The 16,364-nt window shown below is 39.3% G+C and overlaps 1 protein-coding gene across 1 annotated transcript in view; it reads left to right on the forward strand.

Moving 5' to 3' along the window:
* LOC118834192 (ATP-binding cassette sub-family A member 3-like) overlaps window positions 1–16,364 on the forward strand; it is a 351,631-nt gene that overhangs the window by 45,972 nt on the left and 289,295 nt on the right. The window contains exons 8-9 of the mRNA XM_036741640.1: window positions 4,946–5,062; window positions 5,857–5,974. Coding sequence (XP_036597535.1) covers window positions 4,946–5,062; window positions 5,857–5,974 — 235 coding nt within the window. The remainder of the gene's footprint in view (window positions 1–4,945; window positions 5,063–5,856; window positions 5,975–16,364) is intronic.

Here is a 16,364-nt window from a genome sequence, read left to right on the forward strand (position 1 = left end):
GGGTATGACTGCTTGTAGACTAAGGAGTTCTATATTCCACATTTGGCGGGGAGGTGCCAGCTCTGTCACACCAGCACTACTCCTTCCCCAAGAACCCCCAGCCCGGGCTGGGCTTAGATCTTCAACAGGCTGTGCACTCCTGCTCTGATCCCTCACTTAATTCCTCCCACTAGGTGGGCCTGGGGCCAGAAGTAGCAGCAACTGTAGCTGCCCCACCTCCGCTGCCCCCGGGGCTGGAAGCCGAACTGCGAACTCCTTCCACTCCCGCAGCTTTTCCCACTAACCTTCTCTGCAGTCTTTGGTGTTTGTCGGTCGAGGGGTCTGGTAACTGCCGCAGCTCACATATTCAGGGCCCTAGGGGCCCCATCCACCTGACTCCAAGTTTGGTTGTTCCACGCCGCTCAGGCTGGGCTCTGCTCCACTCCGTTCCCAGCTCCCAGCTTCCAGCTCCCAGCTCCGTGTGGAATAGACCTCACCCAGAGACTATCCAGGCTGTCCTGGGCTGGAGCCCTGCTTCCCTCTGCTGTTCTGTGGGTTCTGCCGTTCTAGAATTGGTTCAGATCCATTTTTTATAGATTTTTGGAGGGACTCGGTACGGAGCTCACTCTAGTCCCTGCTTACCAGCCGCCATCTTGCAAAGAATATTTTTAAAAATAAAAACAAAACCAAAAAGAGGATGAAGAAAAAAAATAATCAGCCCCACAAATCAGTACCTCAAAAAAATCTAAAAATATATGCAGTGTTTCATACTCTTGGACCTTTCACTTCTAGAAAGGAGTAGGGGAAATATATTTTCTCAGGTCTTCTTTTGACCGTATGTACTCTTGGTAATTTTATAACATCCATTTTAATGTGTCATGATATTGGTTCTCTCCATTTATTTTTTATAATAATTATGTATATGTTTTCTAGACTCTATTTAACTTCACTTTGCTTTACTTTATATGTCTTTCCTTGCTTCTCTGTACCAAATTTGTTGTTTACTACAGGACATTAGTATAAACATTGCATTTACATACCACGGTTTGTTTAAAAATTTCCCCTCAAATGTGCAAACTATAGAACTCATTTATGCTAAATTTCATAATGACACTTTGTTGTTGTTCCATTGTTTCAGTTGTGTCTGACTCTTCATAACACCGTTTGGAGTTTTCTTTGGAAAGATGCTGGAGTGGTTTACCATTTCCTCCTCCAGCTCATTTTATGGATGAGGAAACTAAGGCAAACAGGGTCAAGTTACTTGCTCAGGGTCATACAGCTACTAATAATATTAAGATGTTTTCATTTTTAATATAGTAAATATTGACAGATATAACCTACCTAAACACAAGCTCTTTAGGGTCCTCAGTAAATTTTAGAGTCCTGAGGGGTCCTGAGACCAAAAAGTTTGGGAACCACTGCACTAGAAACATTCTTAATAAATTTAGGTTTAAAGTAATAATGTTTGCTCTCCTCTTTTACACCTAAAGGTGTAAAGAAAGGCAAATCCCTGTTTGCTGGTAATATTTTAAACTCTTGCTTCATTTTTTTCTAATTGACCTTGTGGCTAAGCTGTGTATTTCTGTGAGGCTTCACTGATAGATATTTAGAGTCATTCTCTTCTTCTTGGTTTCTTCTTCTTGGTTTGTGTTTTGTATTCTAGGCACTATAGTAACTCGTTATCATGGGAGTCTTTATGTTTATTTATTCTTCTAGTCTTGCTTCCCAAATTTAGACTTTGTGTCAGGACCAGGCTTTGTGAACTTGTGGAGGGATTTCTGGGCCCTATATTTGTTTCTGGTTTGTATTTTCTTGGATCACGTCGTCGTTGCTTTCTATTGAGTGTTTTGTCCTTCGAGAATCTCAGGGTTAGCTCAGACTGGAGACCTGCAAACTTGCAGTGTGCCCAAAGTGATCAGTTCTAGAGAAGAATCTGATGGTTGCCCTCCTGGTATGAACTTTACAACATCCTGACCTTGGTTTGTGTATGGGCAAACCAATTATAGTCTTAACCCCACTTGGAACTTTAGTAGACTGCTGTTGGCTTTAGCCTCTGTTCACCTCCTGGAAGAAGGTTCAGTGACAGAACTGCTAGTTCCCCCTTCTTAGCTCTCTGCTCTGGTTGCTCAGCTACAAGCCCCAGTAAAAGCAGGAGACTGAATGCTAAACCCAGTTCTGGGGTCAGAACCACATACCTACTGCTCACTTCTGTTGCTACTCTTTTCCCAGCACTCAGCCTCAGGCCTATGATCATTCTCTTGAGCTACTAAGCAGCCAAGGTTGCCCTCCTCAGTCCACCCTGGCTCTGTGTCACAGCTCTGTTATCAGGGCAGTAGAACTTCCAGTTGGCCCCTATTCCTACTTGCTGAGTAGCACCAGGCCTATACTTACCAGATTTGCAATTGCTTCTTTCCCTAGTACACAGCTGTAGGACTCAGTTCATTCCCTGGCTAAAAGGTTATTTTGCTGTGCCTTCCTTGTTAGATGCTCTTCTTCATGCTCACACACCTTTCTATGTCTTTCTAAGATGACCTGAGCTGGGAAAATGAATCACAATCTCTTTTCCTGAAATTTCCCAATCATAACTCAGTCTTATACTCTTTAAAATTTTTGTTTTGCTGGTCTTCAGTTTCAGCTTTTTTCAGTAAAATAAGTGACAAGACACTCAGTGGAGAGGGAGAAGGGAAGTAGAAGTGTTGGGTGCTTGAGAAGGGAAGATAGATTTTTTTAATAGCTTCTGTGAGTGTGATAAGAGATTGATTATGGAGGCATAAAATGAATTCCCTATTGCAATAAAGACCAGGCATAGTGGTTGTGAGAACAAATCTCCAGGGAGGTTTATTTAGCACCTCATGAGTAGGAGCAGAGAAGGCAAATTGTAGAAGCAGACTTCGGCAAAGAAGACTTTGGCAAGAGAGAAATAGAAATAAGATAAAGGGCTGAGGGTATTCAAGAGCAAAGGGATGCAATAGCAAAGAACTAGTTAGCTATTGAGGTGACACTGGAGAGGATGGAAAGTGAAGTCAGAGCAGGAATAATGGCCTGAGAAAGTACTAAGAGATAAAGGTAATAAAGATCTTTATGAGGACAAAGAACAAGTGGAGGAGTGAAGCATAGTAAGTATAATTATAGGATATAATAAATAAGAGAATATCAGAGTTTCTTTTTTATATGTTTTTATTGATTTCTGTTTCTTATGTCACATAGTTTTCTAAATATTCCTCCCTTCCCCTCTCAGAGAGCCATCCCATATAACAAATAGTATTTTTTAAGAGAAAAAAGATCAACACAACAGATCAATACAGAAAAAATTCTGATTACATATGCAACATGTAACACGTATGGCTCTCCCATCACAGTTTTGAAATAGAGAAATGGAGCGTTTACGTGTAAGATCTAGTATGAGATGGTAAGATCTAGTATGTGGTCATCCCTATATGTGACCAAAATGGAGTGAAGCAGTAGGTCAAAAGATTTAAGGGGGCTGAGGAATTGGGAAGTCAAGGAATTTGAGAGAGCATTTAAGTTTTTAATCATTTTTGTGTCATGGACATAGCAATAGACATATTGAAGCTTACAGATCTACTTCTCAAATGGTGTTTATTTATTAAATGCATAAAAGAAAATATATATGATATCAAAGGAAACCTAAAGTTAATTAAAATAAAAGTGTAATCTTTTTCATCCAAGTCCACTGACCCCCTGAGGTCTATCTATGGCCTCCTTGAGGTTTGTTGAACCCCTGATTTAAGGGGATATTAAAGTCCCCCAGCATAAGGGTAGATTTGGGGAGGAGAGGATGATGGTGAGCAAGGTACTGAATTCTTTGAGAAAGGAAAAAAGAATGACCTGGAGGTGGGTATACTACAGCTAACATAATTTGAATTGGTGATCAAGGGCACTTCGAAAGAAGAAAAGTCGCTGAAATGAGAGTGGGAAGCAAGGAGTATTTTGACTCCTCCCTCCAGGACCACTGTGTAACTTACTTTCTTCCATTGCTTTTACTGGATGCTTAGCCCTTTCCTTTCTACCTATAACCTATGGAAATTGAAGAAATAGAGACCTCTTCTTTTACTGTGACCCCAAACCATAGTTATAATATCCACACAATACAATAGTACAACACCACATTGTATAACATATTTATTACTATTAGCCAGCCTAAAAGCAAAAATTACATGTTGGCTTTACTGATTATCACAGTATGCTAAATTGAAACTGATCCTGTTTTGTTATAGCTTGAAACATCATAGATTTCATAGATGTAGAATTTGAAGGACCCATCTAGTGTAATCCTAGTTTAGTTTCCTAATAAGGAAACTAAAGTCCAAAGAGGTTGTGACTTACCCAAGATCACACGGATCTTAACCCAGTCCTTCTGACTCCAGAGCCACTGTGCTTTCACACTGTGCTGCTGAACTTCTAAAGAATCTCTATGGATGGCAGTTACAGAAAGGCAAATTTTGGCTTATTTTAAGAAAACTTTTCTAATAAAGTTATTGGATTGTCTCAGTGAGTGATTAGTTACCTGTCTCTAGATGTCATCTAGCAAAGACTAGGTGACTCCTTGTTGGAGATGTTGTTAATATAAAGTTCATGCTTTGAGCAAGTGTTGAACTAACTGATCTCTAGAGTCCATTCTTATCTTTTGAGTCTGTTTCTATGATTTACCAATTTCATTGTTAAATACTCTACATACTCTCCCTTCCTTATTTTTTGTGGCCCGATTTAGCAATTTCCACTGACAATAATAGGAATAATACTAGCTTCCATAGCCATTATAAATGATACCTATAAAAGTTCCTCACATACTTTAAGGGGTTTGGATATAAAAGACCTACATCAAAGTCCTTCACAGATTTTTTTAACCATTTACCCTGACAAACCAGTAGCCAGGTAAGTGTTTGATTTTGTGCTGTTTGGTTTATGTTGCTTCCTTCTTCCTTCCCTCAAAACTCCCTCCTAGGAATACCTTCAAATGATGGGACTCAGCAGTTGGCTGTTCTGGGGTTCCTATTTCATCACATTCATCTGTTCTTTTCTCATTACCTGCGCTTTGGTGACAATGTTTTTCTTCATTAAGGCAAGTATTTAGTTCTGTCTTACTGAAATTCTATTGTAAGGGATGTTTGATATTGGGAGGGCTGACAGAAAAAAACAGAGTGGTACAGGAGAAAGTGAGAGATTTGATTAGAGAAGGCTTGGGTTCAAATCCCAGCTCTACCACTTGTTTACCTGTGTGACTTTGAACAAATTACTTGGGACTTCAGTTTCTTTATCTGTAAAATAATAGAGTTAGACTAGGTGACCTCTGAGAGTGCTTTGAGCTCTAAATCTATGAATGAAATTAATTAACAGTGATTGTTTTAGAAATAGTGAGTCTAATCAAAGCTGTGGGTTAGTGCCTAGTAATATTTACTTAAATTTAAAGGGACAGTTTTGCTGTTGCTTGAAAAGTGAGTAGTCCAGTTTACTTCATGTCCCACTGGCCCCCAGACACTGCTTGTTGTTTTGGTTTAGACATGCAGTTTCATTGGCGTTGGGAATTCCTAAAGAGGTAACTCCTTCAACTGAGACAGAGAGAGTTATTTTGTACCTTTTAATTTTGAGAGTTTCCTAGGGGGCTAGATGTTAAGTGATTTATCCAAGGCCATCTAGCCATGGTGTGTAAAAGGTGGAACTTGAATCAGGTCCTTCTGATTCTGAGGCTTCCTCTATCTCCATTATGCCTCACTACTACGAAGAGTTTTGAATTAATTTCATTAATCATGAAGGAATTTTAAATGACATTTCCTATTCTCTTCCCATCTTTCCCTTGTTTTTATGTAATAACATGTACCTGTGTGACTGATATGATTTTAAAATATTTTTTGGTAGATTTTTAACGAACCAATACTTCGCAACAGTGACCCATCTTTGGTGTTTACCTTTCTGGTGTGTTTTGCCATTTCTTCCTTATTCTTCAGCTTCATGATCAGTACATTCTTCAATAAAGGTGAGACTAGAAAGTTCTTCACTGACAAATCATCAGTCTTTTCTTGCAGATACACTGAAGATTTATTTGGTTGTTCCCGTCAGCCTTCACTGCCAGGCTAGCCAGATTGGACAGGATTAGGGGTCACAGCTAGTCCAAACTCTTTTCCATTCTTATTTTATCTTGCTTCAGTTCCATTAATTTTTGTACTCACTTCATTACCTTCCAGTGTCTAAAATAGGACTGGTCACATAGTTGCTGTTTGGGAAATATTTCTCAATTGATTACTACTTTTAGCCCAGTGTTTATGGATAAAGATGTCTCTTTTCAAACTATTGACATGTATTATGACCATAGCATGTCAGAATGATATTTTGTTCTATTGCAATGCAGTTTCTTATAGGATACTATCCATTGATTATCTTTGAACAAAGTACTATGTCAGTTGCTATTTGGCAGAATATATTTCTAGGAACCTCATCTTAAAGAGTTTTCTCTAGAGAAAAAATTCTGATTGCACATATGCAGTCAATCAACTAGTATGCATTTATTAAGCATTTACTGTGTGCTACAGTCTGGGAATCCAAATATAAAAATCAAACAATCCCTGCCCACATGAAACTAGGGAGATTGTGTGTGTGTGTGTGTGTGTGCGCACACATGCACACATGCACAAGTAAAACTATATGCAAAATATTTCCGAAGTACATACAAAGTAATTGGGGGGGAGTATATAGGAGCCAAATTGAGAAGGGCTTTAAATGCCAAAAGGAAGAGATTGTATTTGATCCTAGAAATGACAGGGAGCCATTGGAGTTCATTGAGTAAGGGAGTAACAAGGATCAGACCTGTACTTTAAGAAAATCTCTTTGGCAACTACATCGAAGTTGGATTGGAGTGGCATGAGAAATAAGTCAGAAAGACTAATTAAAAAACAAAGTAGTAGTCTAGGTGAGAAATGAAAATCTGAACTAGGATAATAGCTATGTAAGTCTTGAGTTAGGGGTGGAGTAGGGGCTGTGAAACATGCTGTGAGGTTGCAATTGGTAATACTTGATAATTATTTAGATATGAAGAGTTGAGGGAAAATGAGGGGTAGAGAATGACTTCAAAGATACTAATCTGGATGACTAGAAGGTTGGTGGTATCATTGATAGCAATAATCATCTGGAAGAGAAGTAATTTTAGGGTTCAAGATAGTGAAAAATGTTTTGAATATTAGCTGTGAGACATGTTTCAAAATATCTAATAGGCAGTTGATGATGCAAGACTGGAACTAAGAAGAGAGACTTGTATTGGATATATAAATCTGGGAATTGTCTATGTAGTGGTAATAATTAAACCCATAGGAGCTTAGGAGGTCAGTTAGGGAGAGATACTAGGGAAAAGGAATATAGGTCAGAGTATTCTGGTATATCTTTGGGATGGGATATGAATGGTGATCCAAAGAAGAAGCAGTCAGATATGTAGAAGTACCAAGAGATATAGCATTGTTCTGGAAGCACAGAGGGGAAAAAGAGTATCTAGAAGGAGAGGGTTGTCCACAGTGTCAGATGGTACAAAGAAGTCAAAAAGGATGATAATTGAGAAAAAACTTTTAATATTAGTCAATTAAGAACTCATTAGTAAGTTTGGAGATAGCAGTTTTGATTAAATTAATGAGGCCAGAAGCCAGATTGCAAAAGATTAATAAGTGAGAAGAGAGAAAGTGGGAGCAGTAAGAGGAGGCAAATTTCTCTAGGAATCGGTCTTCAAAAGGAAGGAGAAAAAAAGGACCATAACTTGAAAGAATGGTGGAATCAAGGGGAGATATTTTAAATATTCAGGAGCCTTGGACATATTTATAGGCAATAAGATTGAACCAGTAGGTAAGGAGAAATTTAAAATTAGAGCATGAGATGGGAGAGGGGTGATTATGGTGGTGACTCTGTTAATAGTCTGCCAAAAAAAGGAAGCAAGGGGATGGGTACATGTAGAAGGTACATGTAGAAGAGTTGGCTTTAGGGGGAGGAGCCAAGATGGTAGAGTAAAAGTAGGAACTTGCTTGAGCTCTCCCCCAAATCCCTTCAAATAGCTGTAGAAAATTACTCTAAACAAATTCTAGAGCTACAGGACCCCCAAAATGCCAGAGTGAAATCTCAAGCCCAAGACAACCTGGAAGGCTGACAGGAAGGGCCTATCACACCAGGCTGGGGGTGGAGCACAGTCTAGTATGGGCCATGCTGGCACAGACCAGGCCAGAGCAGGTCTCAGGGGATTGAATCAGTGGCAGCTGTGGTGGTTTCCAGACTTCTCAACCCACAAATGCCAAGGACAAAGTAGAAAGTCAGTGGGGAAACTTTGTCGGATCTGGGTAAGAGAAGAGCACCGTCTAGGCCGCAGCGCTGGGGCTGCAGAAGTGGTGGCAGCCAGAAGCAGCAGCAGCAGCAGCTGCTGCTGCTTCCAGAGCTCCAGGCCCACTGATGGTAGAAGAATCAAGCAGCTGATCTGAGGGGGATCTCAAGAATCTCTTTGCCGTCACTGAGACAAGTTTCTCTTGCTTTGTCCTGCTTGGATCTGGGTCACAGTCCTGGGTGGCAGTCCTGGGGTGAGGTGAAGCATTGGTGTGGCAGAGCTTGTGGTGAATGTGGAGAGGGAATCCTCCTCACAGTTTCAAGGCAGAAAAGACTGCTTGTGGTCCCTCACAGACCAGAGCACATGATAGGAGAGGAGTAAACACCCCTCCTTTGATCATAATACCTTAGAAGAACTGAAAATTTACAGATGCCTAGAAGTATCTCTGATAACAGCTACTCAAAACCCATGAAACTTGGGACAGAGCAATCTCCACTCTGTAAGCAGCATTCTACCTTGACAAAGAGCTCGAAAGTCAAGCAATAGGCTGGGAAAATGAGCAAACAGCATAAAAATCAGACTATAACATCCCACTTTGGTGACAAAGAAGATCAAAACAACCAGAAAAAGAGAATAAAGTTAAAACTCCTACATCCACAGCCTCCAAGAAAAATATGAATTGGTCTCAGGCCATGGAAGAGCTCAAAAAGAATTTTGAAAATCAAGTAAGAGAAGTGGAGGAAAAATCGGGAAGAGAAATGAGAGTAATGCAAGAAAATCATGAAAAACAAATCAACAGCTTGCTAAAGGAGACCCCCAAAAAGAATAAAATAACACCTTAAAAATAGACTAATTCAAATGGCAAAAGAGGTCCAAAAAGCCAATGAGAAGAATGCCTTAAAAAGCAGAATTGTCCAAATGGAAAAGGAGGTCCAAAAGCTCAATGAAGAAAACAATTCCTTAAAAATTAGAATGGAGCAAATGGAAGCTAATTGCTTTATGAGAAATCAAGAAATTACAAAACAGAACCAAAAGGATGAAAAAATAGAAGATTGTGAAATATCTTTAGTTGGAAAAAAAACAATGACCTGGAAAATAGATCCAGGAGAGAGAATTTAAAAATTATCTGACTACCAGAAAGCTATGATCAAAAAAAGGAGCCTAGACATCATCTTTCAAGAAATTATTGAGGAAAACTTCTCTGATATTCTAGAACCAGAGGGGAAAATAGAAATTGAAAGAATCCACTGATTGCCTCTTGAAAAAGACCCCAAAAGAAAAACTCCTAGGAATATTGTAGCCAAATTCCAGAGGTCCCAAGTCAAGGAGAAAATATTGCAAGTAGCTAGAAAAAAACAATTTGAGTATTATGGAAACACAATCAGGATAACACAAGATCTAGCAGCTTCTACATTAAGGGATCAAAGGCTTTGGAATATGATATTCTGGAGGTCAAAGGAGCTAGGATTAAAACCAAGAATCATCTACCTAGCAAAACTGAGTATAATACTTCAGGGGGAAAAATGGATATTCAATGAAATAGAGAACTTTCAAGCATTCTTGATGAAAAGACCAGAGTTGAACAGAAAATTTGACTTTCGAATACAAGATCAAGAGAAGCGTGAAAAGGTAAACAGGAAAGAGCAATCATAAGGGATTTATTAAAGTTGAACTGTTTACATTCTTACATGGAAAGATGATATTTGTAACTCATGAGACCTTTCTCAGTATTAGCGTAGTTGAAGGGAATATATATATATATATATATATATATATATATATATATATATATATATATACACACACACATATATATGTATATATGTATATATGTGTATATATATATTATATGTGTGTGTGTACATATAGAAAGAGGGCACAGTGTGAATTGAATATGAAGGGATGATATCTAAAAAATAAAATTAAGGGGTGAGAGAGGAATATATTGGGAGAAGGAGAAAGGGAGAGATAGACTAGGGTAAATTATCTCACATGAAAGAGGCAAGAAAAAAGCTGTTACAATGGAGGAGAAGAGGGAGTAGGTGAAAGGGAATGAGTCAACCTTATTCTCATCACATTTGACTTAAGGAGGGAATAACACACCCACTCAATTGGGTATCTTACCCTACAGGAAAGTAGGGGGGAAGGGGATAAGAGGTGGGGAATGATAGAAGGGAGGGCTGATTGGGGGAGGAGGTAGTCAGAAGCAAACACTTTTGAAAAGGGACAGGGTCAAAGGAGAGAACAGAATAAATGGGAGTGGGATAGGATGTAGGGAAATATAGCTAGTCTTTCACAACATGACTGTTATGAAGTGTTTTGCATGACTATGCATGTATAGCCTATATCAAATTGCTTGCCTTCTCAATGATGGTGGATGGGGAGCGAAGAAGGTAGAGAATTTGGAACTGAAAGTTTTCAAAACAAATGTTAAAAAATTGTTTTTATATGCAGCTGGGAAATAAGATATACAGGCAGTGGGGTATAGAAATCTATCTTGCCCTACAAGAAAGTAATGGGGAGGAGAATGGAGGAGGGTTGATGGAAGGGAGAGCAGAATGGGGAAAGAGATAATCAGAATGCATGCCATCTTGGGATAGGGGTAGAGGAGAGATGGGGAGAAAATTTGGGATTCAAAGTCTTGTGGAGGTGAATGTTGAAAACTAAAAATAATTTTTTTTTTGAAAAAAGATGAGTTGGCTTTAGCAAGAAGAGCCATCTCTTCGTGCGAGCCTAAAATAAAGGAGAATTATAAATAATGTCAAAGAGTTTGAAGATGTAGAATAAATGGAGCCTCAAATGGTCTCTGTATTTTTCAATAAAGATGAAGTGTTGTCCTCAGCTGAGAGGGTTAGGTTAGGAGAGGTATGGGAGGCTTCAGGAAAGAAAAGGAGATTTAAAACAACCTTTTTTGAGGAGTAGGAGAGAGAATCAAAATGGAAAGATTAAAAGAATTGCTGTACTACTTCAATGAGAGCCCATCTGGGGTTAAATAACATAAATTTTTAGTGGTCCTACTCAGCACGCTAACATGATTTCCTCCATTTCTATTCAGAGACACATGAGTAGGAGTGGAGGACATGGATAGTTCATGACTGAGATGGGGCAAAGCCTTGGTTATAAAGGATGAGGAAGCAGGAGACTCAAGAGTAAAGGAGATTATAAAATAAATTCAAAAAAAAAGGAAAGGAGAGTGTAATGTTGAAGTGATTATCTATAGGACTAAAGGAGGGAAGAGAGGTCATTGAAGCCAGAGCAGGGGTAAATGGCCTGAGAGAATATCGAGGGATGAAAGACTGTGCATTTTTCTGACCCTGAATTCTACTACTCCCATTATTTTTTAAAATACCAACTAAAACTGTATTGGGTATATGATGGCAGAAGGATGGTACTAAATTTTTATCAGGCAGCATCAGAAGTGTGGCGGTTTCATCTGAAAATACTGAGCAACATTTTTCAGTGCTTTTTAGGTACTGTGGAATAACACAGAGATACATAAAATGGGGTCCTTTTCCTCAGGGTACTTAGAAATTTATGGAGAAATAAGACATTCACAGATAATTGTAATACAATGTAGAATATGGCAAGTGCTCCAAAATATAGCAAATACTTTGGAAATGGAAAGCATTGGAATATTTCCAGGAAACTTGGGGTAGTGAACAGACAACTAGTCTCAGAACCATGAAAACTTGGGTTCAAGTTCTGGATCTGAGACCCTGGACAAGTCACTCAAGCTCTCAGTGCTCTAAAAAACTCTCTTAAAAGTATAAATAAATTGCTGAGAAGGTGCTGACCTGCATTGGTAGAGGGTGGTTGTTGTGTTTCTCTTTCGTTCTTGAAGAGGACCATGACATCAGGAAAATGATGACATGACTTGCAGTTGACTTTGATTTGAGTGAGGGAGGGCTGTGCAAGGTCACTAACCTCACTTTCTCCTCCAGGGTCCAGTGGCCTGATATTCATCAGGATGACTGGAGATGGTCCAGGATTCATTGAGAGACCCTGGCCCCTTTTTTTGTGGGAGAAATATCATTCTATTTATTTTTTCTTATTTATTTAATATTTTTAGTTTTCAGCATTGATTTTCACAAAAGTTTGAATTACAAATTTTCTCCCCATTTCTACCCTCCCCCCACTCCAAGATGGCATATATTCTGATTGCACCATTCCCCAGTCAGCCCTCCCTTCTGTCACCCCACTCCCTCCATTCCCTTTTCCCTTACTTTCTTGTAAGGCAAGATAGATTTCTATACCCCATTGCCTGTATATCTTATTTCCCAGTTGCATGCAAAAACAACTTTTTTTGAACATCTGCTTTTAAAACTTTGAGTTCCAAATTCTCTCCTCTCTTCCCTCCCCACCCACCATCCCTAAGAAGTCTCGCAATTTAACATAGGCCACATGTGTATTATTCTGTAAAACCCTTCCACAATACTCATGTTGTGAAAGACTAACTATATTTTGCTGCCTCCCATCCTGTCCCCCTTTATCCAATTTTCTCTTTTGACCTTGTCCATTTTTGAAAGTGTTTGCTTTTGATTACCTCCTCCCCCATCTGCCCCCCCTTCTGTCGTCACCCCCTTTTTATGCCTTTCCTCCTTATTTCCTGTGGGGTAAGACGCCCAATTGAATATGTATGTTATTCCCTCCTCAAGTCAAATCTGATGAGAGCAAGATTCACTCATTCCCCCTCACTTGCCCTCTCTTCCCTTCCAATGAACTGCTTTTTCTTTCCACTTTTATGTGAGATAATTTGCTCCATTCTCTCTCTCCCTTTCTCCCTCTCTCAGCATATTCCTCTCTCATCCCTTAATTTGATTTTTTAGATATCATCCTTTCATATTCAACTCATCCTGTGCCCTCTGTCTATATGCGTGCGTGCACACGCGGTGTGTGTGTGTGTGTGCGTGTGCATTCCCTTCAGCTACCCTAATACTGAGGTCTCATGAATTACACACATCACCTTTCCATGTAGGAATGTAAACAAAACAGTTCAACTTTAGTAAGTCCCTTATAATTTCTCTTTCTTGTTTACCTTTTTATGCTCCTCTTGATTCTTGTGTTTTAAAGTCAAATTTTCTATTCAGCTCTGGTCTTTTCACTGAGAAACCTTGAAAGTCCTCTATTTTATTGAGAGTCCGTATTTTGCCTTGGAGCATAATACTCAGTTTTGCTGGGTAGATGATTCTTGGTTTTAATCCTAGCTCTATTGACCTCCGGAATATCATATTCCAAGCCCTTTGATCCCTTAATGTAGAAGCTGCTAGATCTTGTGTTATCCTGATTGTGTTTCCACAGTGCTCAAATTGTTTCTTTCTGGCTGCTTGCATTATTTTCTCCTTGATCTGGGAGCTCTGGAATTTGGAGATAGTATTCCTAGGAGTTTTCTTTTGGGGATCTTTTTCAGGAGGTGATTGGTGGATTCTTTTAATTTCTATTTTCCCCTCTGGCTCTAGAATATCAGGACAGTTCTCCTTGATAATTTCTTGAAAGATGATATCTCGGCTCTTTTTTTGATCATGGCTTTCAGGTAGTCCAGTAATTTTAAAATTATCTCTTGTCGATCTGTTTTCCAGGTCAGTGGTTTTTCCAATGAGATATTTCACATTTTCTTCCATTTTTTCATTCCTTTGGATCTGTTTTATAAAATCTTGATTTCTCATAAAGTCACTAGCTTCCACTTGCTCCAATCTAATTTTTAAAGTAGTATTTTCTTCAGTGGTCTTTTGGACCTCCTTTTCCATTTGGCTAATTGTGACTTTTAAGGCATTCTTGTCCTCATTGGCTTTTTGGAGCTCTTTTGCCATTTGAGTTAGTCTATTTTTTAAGGTGTTGTTTTCTTCAGTATTTTTTGGGTCTCCTTTAGCAAGTCATTGACTTGTTTTTTGTGGTTTTCTCGCATCCTTCTCATTTCTCTTCCCATTTTTTCCCTCTACTTCTCTTACTTCCTTTTCCAAATCTTTTTTGAGCTTTTCCATGGCCTGAAACCAATTCATATTTTTCTTGGAGGCTCTTTGACTTTGTTGACTTCTTCTGACTGTGTGTTTTGGTCTTCTTTGTCAGCAAAGAAAGATTCCAAATTCTGAGCCTGAATCTGAGACCGTATTTGCTGCCTGTTCATGTTCCCAGCCAACTACTTGATCCTTGAACTTTTCATCGGGGTACGACTGCTTGTAGAGTAGAGAGTACTTTGTCCGAAGCTTGAGGGGCTGTGCTGCTATTTTCAGAGCTACTTCTACATGGCAAGCTCTCCCACACCAGTGTTCCTTCTCCCCCAAGAACGGTCAACCAGTATTGTGGCCCAGATCAGGCAGGGCTAAGCACGCTTTGTACTCCCACTCTAATCCACCGCTTAATTCCTCCCACTAGGTGGACCTGGGGCCAGAGCCCCCTGCAGTTGTAGCTCTGGAAGCAGCCTCAGAGCTTCACCACCTCCCCACCCCTGGGGTGGTGGCCTCCATGAACTCCTTTCACTCTGTCCCAGAAGCTTTTCCCACTAACCTTCTGTGTTGTTTTTGGCATTTGCGGGTTGAGAAGTCTGGTAACTGCCTCAGCTCACTGATTTAGGACACTATGCCTGTTCTTTTTTTTGTGGAAGATGTCGTTTATTTTCATATATAGTGTGCACAAGAGAATCTTTTTATTAGGTGAAAGAAATAGCAATGCTGGCCTTGATGATATAACAGAATTGAGATCTTTTTTAAAAAAAAGTTCTCTACTGAAAGGTGAATTTTTGAGTACATTAGATACTTCTCTGTTCTAGTTTTTATAGCATCGAATTTGTATTACAAAAATCAGAACTACTTGAAAGAAAATTTACATTATCTGAACATAATTACTCTATTCTTAGTAATAAAGCATTATTTAGTAACTTAAATAATTTCCTAATAAAAGTTTAAAGTGAATATTAAGATTCTCATGTAGTACCTGTCTTTAATTTGTCTTTTTCACTACTAAAATCAAAGTTTATTTTATTATTATATTTACTATTTTTTATTTTTATTTATTTTTGTTGCTTTTTTCATATTTCTAACCTTGCCTAATTCATTGCCTGTTAACTTTCCATAAATGTCAAGTGCCAGTTACCCAAGCTGTTGCTTATGAATAGTTTCAACCTCTGCCCTACCCCCTACATTTGCAGAACTATTGTAGTAACTTAACCTTACTCAAAGTGAGAACCTGAAAAGGCTTTAGCCTAAAATAGCCAGGGTCTCCCATTGCATCCTGGGCCATCTCCAATCATCCTGATGAATATCTGGCCACTGGACCCAGATAGTTCTGGAGGAGAAAGTGAGGCTGGTGACCTTGCCCAGCCCTCCCTCCCTCAAATCAAAGTTAACTGCAAGTCATGCCATCATTTTCCTGAGGTCATGCACAACCTGTGAGTAGTCTGAGCTACCCGAATGGGGACCAAGCTCATCCTCTTTCTTTCCCTCTCCATCTCTCCAAAGGAGGTAAATGTTGATGACCAGAAGCTCCTCAGCTAACTTGAGGTTTACTAACTAGTTTCCTTCCTTCTTTCCTTCTTTGGTTTTTTTTTCTTGAGGGGGGAAGGCAGGGCAATTGGGGTTAAGTGATTTGCCCAAGGTCACACAGCTAGTCAGTGTGTCAAGTGTCTGAGGTCGGATTTGAACTCAGGTCCTCCTGACTCCAGCGCTGGTGCTCTACTCACTGTGCCACCTGGCTGCCCCTCTTTCTTCCTTTCTTCTTTTCTCTTAGACCAAACCTTAAACCTATTTCACTCTTAAGTTCATAGATTGGACCACAATAGGTCCCTACCCAGGCTCTACTTAATGGCTATATTTTTGGCCCTCCTGGCTCAGAGTCAATGTCAAAGATTTCTCTTTTGACCAGCAACTCTGAGGGTCTTCCTCTCCTACTTTGATTTTTTTCCTTTTCCTTTTTCTTTTTTCTAATTAAAGGGGCCATCCCTTGACTCATTTCTTTTTTTAAAAATTGTTTTAAAATTTATTTAATATATTTAGTTTTCAGCATTGATTTTCACAAAGATTTGAATTACAATTTTTTTCCCCATTTCTATCCTCCCCCCACTCCATGATGGCATATATTCTGGTTG

Source organism: Trichosurus vulpecula, chromosome 1 (genome assembly GCF_011100635.1).
Source record: "Trichosurus vulpecula isolate mTriVul1 chromosome 1, mTriVul1.pri, whole genome shotgun sequence".
Classification (NCBI taxonomy): domain Eukaryota; kingdom Metazoa; phylum Chordata; class Mammalia; order Diprotodontia; family Phalangeridae; genus Trichosurus; species Trichosurus vulpecula.